Source organism: Mus pahari, chromosome 4, assembly GCF_900095145.1.
Source record: "Mus pahari chromosome 4, PAHARI_EIJ_v1.1, whole genome shotgun sequence".
Taxonomy (NCBI): domain Eukaryota; kingdom Metazoa; phylum Chordata; class Mammalia; order Rodentia; family Muridae; genus Mus; species Mus pahari.
The window spans coordinates 78,067,799-78,073,736 of NC_034593.1; the positions used below are offsets into that span (position 1 = coordinate 78,067,799).

Sequence of the window (5,938 nt, forward strand, 5' to 3'; positions counted from 1 at the left end):
GGCTCCCGGCAGATCCAGCTGTGGCACTTCATCCTGGAACTGCTGCAGAAGGAAGAGTTCCGCCATGTCATCGCCTGGCAGCAGCAGGGAGAGTATGGGGAGTTTGTCATCAAGGATCCAGATGAAGTGGCTCGCCTCTGGGGCCGCAGGAAGTGCAAACCACAGATGAACTATGACAAGCTGAGCCGGGCCCTCAGGTGAGAGGAGGGTGGCCAGCAGCAGGAGAGGCAGAGCTCAAGGAAAAGGGCTGTGGTTCTTGGCACTGCAGACAGCTTGCCATTATTGCAGGGCTTAGGAAACGCTCTCACTGTGGGAAGATGGCTGGTGTCCTCTGGCAACTGCTAGACCAATGGAGGAGACTCCCAGTCTCTCCCTTCCTCACAGAGGCAACTCTCAAATTCTCTAGGTATTACTACAACAAGAGGATCCTGCACAAGACCAAAGGCAAGAGGTTCACCTACAAGTTCAACTTCAGCAAGCTCATGGTAGCCAACTGTCCTCCGTGGAAAGTATGGGCACCCTCTAGCCCTCACCTGCTGTTGAGGTCCCCTGCCCTGTATCAGCCCTTGGTGCCTGTGGCTGAGCAGAGTGAGGTAGGCATGACATTCCTGTCCTTATAGCTCTGACAGGACCTGACTTTCAGTCCTGGAGGCCCCTGGCCACTCTCCACCTTAGAGCCCTCCTGGTCTCCAAAGTTCTGAGCGTTCTGGGATCTGGTCTTTGAGATTCATAGCCACCTTTGAGGAAGGATGGTTTCTGCACTAGGCACAGAGGGAAGGCTAAAGGGTACAGGGGAGGGTCCAGGGAGACCGAGACAGCAGGCGATCCACAGCAGTCACTGGTTTCTTGGGACAGTATGAGAATCAGTTTGGGACTACTCTGTCATATTAACAACTGGGCGATAGCCCTGCCGAGCCTTATAAGACTACACCCTGGCGAGAGCCGGCCCCACCTCAGCCTTCCTTCTTGCCCCCTCCTTAGCCCCTGCGTAGCATGCTGTGCACACGGGCCACAGAAACTCAGCCAGCTGAAGAGAGGACCCCACGGAGACCACCAGAGGCCTCTGGGGACAAGGAGAGCAGCGGCTTCAACTGTGAGTGTTGAGCACTGAGTCGGTGGGGATCTCAAACAGAGGAGGGGAGCCTCCCGGGCCTGGCTGGCTGAGCACATGCCCACGTAGGCATGAGACAAGAGATCTTCATGCAGTCAGTGCTTAGTGACTGATTCTAGCTCTTTACTAGGCATGGGGCTCAAACAGGGAAGATAAGCTCGGTAAGAAGTAGAGGCTGATGGGAAGCAGAGGTGGGAGGACTGCCAGTTACTACAGGTGCTGGGATGGCACAGGGGAGCACTCCAGAGGCACAGGGGAGCACTCTGAGAGGAGAGAAGAAGGGCAAAGGGAAAGTGGGAGCCAGGAGCATGTATGACGAATCTGGAAGGCATATTGTCAGTGTGGGTGGGAAGGCGAAGGGCGCGTGGGAGACAGTCTACCCGGCTAACAGCTAACCGGGTCCAAAAGGCCTCAGAAACCATTTGAAGTGCAAAGAGTCCAGAGAGAAGAGATGTTTAGGTTTTTGTTTCGTTTTTGTGGTGCAGGAGACAGAACCCAGGGCCTTTATATGTTCACTGAGCCCTCTACCAACTGAGCCACATCCCCGGTTCCTATTTCATTGTATAAATTACCAAAGCTTCCAGACTGACAACAGTTTGACTGAAGGATTCTAGGCCTTATGATACAGTACAGAGGCAATACGCATTCCGTGACAGAAATCATATCTAGAAGTTTGAAGTTTGACCTTTCTGCTGGCTATGAATGGGAGGTGCAGGGAGCCGCCTCTCCAGTCACCCACGTAGCATGACAGTAAACAGCCAGCCCTCCACAGCACACTGCATGGCTGAACTGACTCATTCCGCAGGTTATATACACCCAACACACTCTTGATTTAGGTTATTTTTAACCCACAATGGGTTTATCAGCATGCAACCTTATCATAAGCCAGTGAGTATCTGTATGCAGGCTGTGATTAGGGGAGAAGCCATTCTATTGTTGGAAGGCTTTTATTATTTTAAATTATGTGGAGGGGTGTGTATCTGCATACAGGTATGTGCTGGGGTGTGTGTCTGCATCAGGTATGTGCCCTGGAGTGCAGGTGCCCTCCAGAGGTCAGAGGCATTGAACACCCTGGAGATAAAATCAGAGACAGTTGTGAGCCCTCTGACAGGGGTGCTGGGAACAGAACTTAGTTCTTCTGGAAGAACAGAAGGGCTCTTATCTACTGAGCCATCTCTCTAGCTTCCATTGGGAAGGTGGTTGTTGTTGTTGTTTGGTTATGTGGGGGGTTGTTGTTGGTTGTTGGTATTTAGACAATCTAAGAAGATGACTCTAGGGCTATGGGGTGAAGGAGGGAGCTCAGCTGAAGAGAGAACCAAGCTCGTGTTGTTCTTTCTTCTCTCGTCCTATGTTTACATGACCTCCTATTTAATGTGCCTTCTTGTGTTTACTGTGCCTTGACCTCAAAGGAAACTCCATAATTTTATAACTATTATTTATTTAATGTATGAGTACACTGTAGCTGTCTTCAGACACACCAGAAGAGGGCATCCAATCCCATTACAAATGGTTGTGAACCACCATGTGGTTGCTGGGGATTGAACTCAGGACCTTTGGAAGAGCAGTCAGTGTTCTTAACCACTGAGCCATCTCTCCAGCCCTGAAACACAATGAAAAGAAAATTTTACTGTTTTTTTTTTTTTTTAAACACTATTTTATTAGTGTTTTGACTGCAAGTTTGTCTGTGTGGGGACGTCAGATTCCCTAGAACTGGAGTTGCAGATAGTTGTGAGCTGCCATGTGGGTGCTGGGGATCGAACCCAGGTCCTCTGGAAGAGCAGCCGGTGCTGCTGAAGCTGAGATGTGAGCAATGCCTTCCTTTCTGAGGCTTTTAGTCAAGAGGCGAAGGGCACTACCGATAGATACGTGGTGTGGTGTCGCTGGTGCTGGGCACAAAGGGGACACTGAGGGTGCTAGGGACAGCAGGGAAGACTTTAAGGAAGTGACTTTAAGCCGACTTCCAAAATGCAGCTGAGCTTGCAGGAAGAACACAGACAGGGAGTTCAGAAGCCTGAAACAGAAAGAGGGACGGGGAGCAAGCTATCGGTGGTCATGATGGGGTAAGAGGAGAAGGCGGTCATTGGTAGACACCAGTGGTTCAAGCCCCTCTGCTTCCAGCAGTTTTGAAGGTTAGGATCACCCACATTTACCCACCCACAGTGCAGGGCATGGTGCAGGGCATGGTGCAGCGTGGTGGGGCCATCAGCGGGCATCCTAGAGCTTCTCTGTTCCTCCACACCACTGATCTCCAGCACCAGAGTGCTGAGGACAGCGAGCTTACCCGCTTTGGAGCGGGCTGCTTTCCTTTCCTTCATGCATGGACTGACGCACGCACGCACGCACGCACGCACGCACGCACGCATGCACGCCCTGTGCTTGGACCCTGAAGGACAGGAAGGTTTTAGGTCAGCAGAGGGCTGGTAGCAGTCACTTGCCAATGCTTCAGGACTGGAATTCCACTTCGCGCCTGACCTCCACCCTCACTCAGATCACGCGGTACCAGGAGAGGGAGCTGCTTCAGGAAATAGGGAGACCCCAAGTGTCTCCGCGTGCCCACTCAGCTACAGTGTGGACACAACCCCGACCCCAGGATCTGGGGTCACAGCCTTTCTGTAGGACAACAGCCCTTACCTCATCTAAGGGTCTAAGGAGAACAATACTGGGCCACAGAGAGAGAGAGAGAGAGCACCCGAGCAGAAGGAGTTCACATGTTTTCTTCTCCGGGAGAACATTCTGACTCCTTCACTGCCTCACGAATCTGGCTTGAGAAATATTCCTAGCTAATAAACTGGCTATATTAAGTAACACCTTTCCCAGGTTTTAGTCACTATGTCACACCCATGTGACCCCGTTAGTCTCTTAGCAAACTGATGTGGCCTTGCTGAAGGCAGAGCGTTTCAGGGAGGGTCACTGAAACAGAAAAACATGGCATGGAGCCCTGTCTAGTCGTTTCCAAGAGCCCCAGCCTGGGCAACCCCTGTTGGGCCTGGCAGGTGGGAGGGGAAGAAGGTGGGTCTGGATGGAATGGAAGGAGGAGAGGGAACTATGGGACCAGCATCAAACAGAAGAGGAGGGCTGCGGTTCTCACACACGGACGCCTTGAACTCCATGGGACCCTTATTACACATACTCTTAGCAGATGCCACTTGATCTTAACCAAGAGAGTGGACTTTACGGAGGAGACAGAGGCCTCCGTGTTTAGATGACAGCACCTGGCCCCACAACCGATTCTTTACCCAGCTAAAATTTGGAGCCTCTGAGCAGGGTTAGGGAGGGTTAAAGATAGTCCCTGGATTAGAACACGGAATATTCATTCAGTCTCTCAACACATTTTTTACTGTGGACTTAATCTATTAAGTCTGGACTATATTCAGGGGAGAATAAATCCCTAACTGTAGAGCCATGTGTCCCAGCAAAGGTGAGGTGGGAGGGGACAGCAGGAGCAAGCACTCCCACGAGGTTGCTAGAGTCTCCAGAAGGTCCATCCAGAAGTATGAACCAAAGGAGCAAAAAGAGGCAGAGCGATGACCCCCTCCCACCCTCCATCTCCCACCCCAGCCTCACTGGGAGAACACTTTCCTAACAGGCAGGCAACCCCAGGTTTGTCATGCCAGCACTCTGGAGGTGGGTTCAAGATGATCAGGAATTAAAGGTCGTTTTCAGGTGCAGAACGAATCCAAACCAGCCTATCTCGAGATTCTGTCAGAAAAGGGGGGACGGAAGGGAAGTGGGAAGGAGAGGGGGAAAGGAGGGGAGGGAAGAGGAGAGAGCAGTGGGAAGGGAGGTGTCTTCGTTAGGGTTTCACTGCTGGGAAGAGACACCAGGACCAAGGCAACTCTTACAAGAACAACAGTTAACTGGGGCAGGCTTACAGGTTCAGAGGTTCAGTCCATTATCATCAAGACGGGAGCATGGCGGCATCCAGGCAGGCATGGTGCAGGAGGAGCTGAGAGTTCTACATCTTCATCTGAAGGCTGATAGGAGAAGACTGGCTTCCAGGCAGCTAGGATGAGGATCTTAAAGCCCACACCCACAGTGGCACACCTACTCCAACAAGGCCTTACTTCCTAATAGTGCCACTCCCCCGGCCAAGCCAAGAGGAGAGGGAAAGGAGACAGCGGAGCATCTCGGGGAAGGGCCCTCTTGACCCTTTCTCTCTGTGTCTCTAGGTTTTGGCTCTGTCCTGGGCCCAGGCTGGCAGAGGCCTTGCTGCTGCCTCTGGAACCTCCGAGGTGGTCTGCCCAGCCTTGCTTCCCTTGCTTCCGTGCCCTGCCTCTGCTGTAGCTGGACCTACCTCTCAGGGCCCATCTTGCCTCCTCTTCCCTCAGAGCAGTCACTTTCGGGGTCCTCAAAGCCTGGTCCTCCGCCCCCAGGCCCCATGTGTATGCCAGGTGCCTGGCATTTTCCAGGACTCCACCTTCTGGCCAGGCTGAGACAGGGCACTGGTGAGGGGCTTCGGTGCCAGTTTCTCGGGCCCGAGGAATTGGTGATAAATCCTGGCCCGGGGCCAAGCAGGCATCTAGATTCCAATGAGGGACTCTCCTCAGGGACTTGGGGACTCAAACTTGGGAAAGGAATCTCCATGTCCTCCAATCCAGAAAACATGAGAGCCTTGTGGCCTTTGGATCCCCCTTAATTGGAGTGAAAGAAGTAAAGGGGTGGCTCTTCCCCCTGTCTCCTGTTCCCCCACTGGAGGACCTGAAGGGTGGAGTTGAACCAAGGTGGGGCAAATGTGAGCATGGGGAAATGGAGGTGGCACCCCTCCCCTATACCAAATTGCTATCAGACTAAGGAGACATTATTAATTAACTTTTTTTTTTTTTTTTT

The 5,938-nt window shown here is 52.4% G+C and overlaps 1 protein-coding gene across 1 annotated transcript in view; it reads left to right on the forward strand.

Annotated features, from left to right (window-relative positions):
• The window catches only part of LOC110320820 (ETS translocation variant 3-like protein), a 13,028-nt gene extending 7,633 nt beyond the window's left edge, over positions 1-5,395 (forward strand). The window contains exons 2-5 of the mRNA XM_021196933.1: positions 3-197; positions 407-593; positions 982-1,063; positions 5,295-5,395. Of these exons, the coding sequence (XP_021052592.1) occupies positions 3-197; positions 407-593; positions 982-1,063; positions 5,295-5,395 (565 nt within the window). The remainder of the gene's footprint in view (positions 1-2; positions 198-406; positions 594-981; positions 1,064-5,294) is intronic.
• The last annotated feature ends 543 nt before the right edge of the window (positions 5,396-5,938 follow it).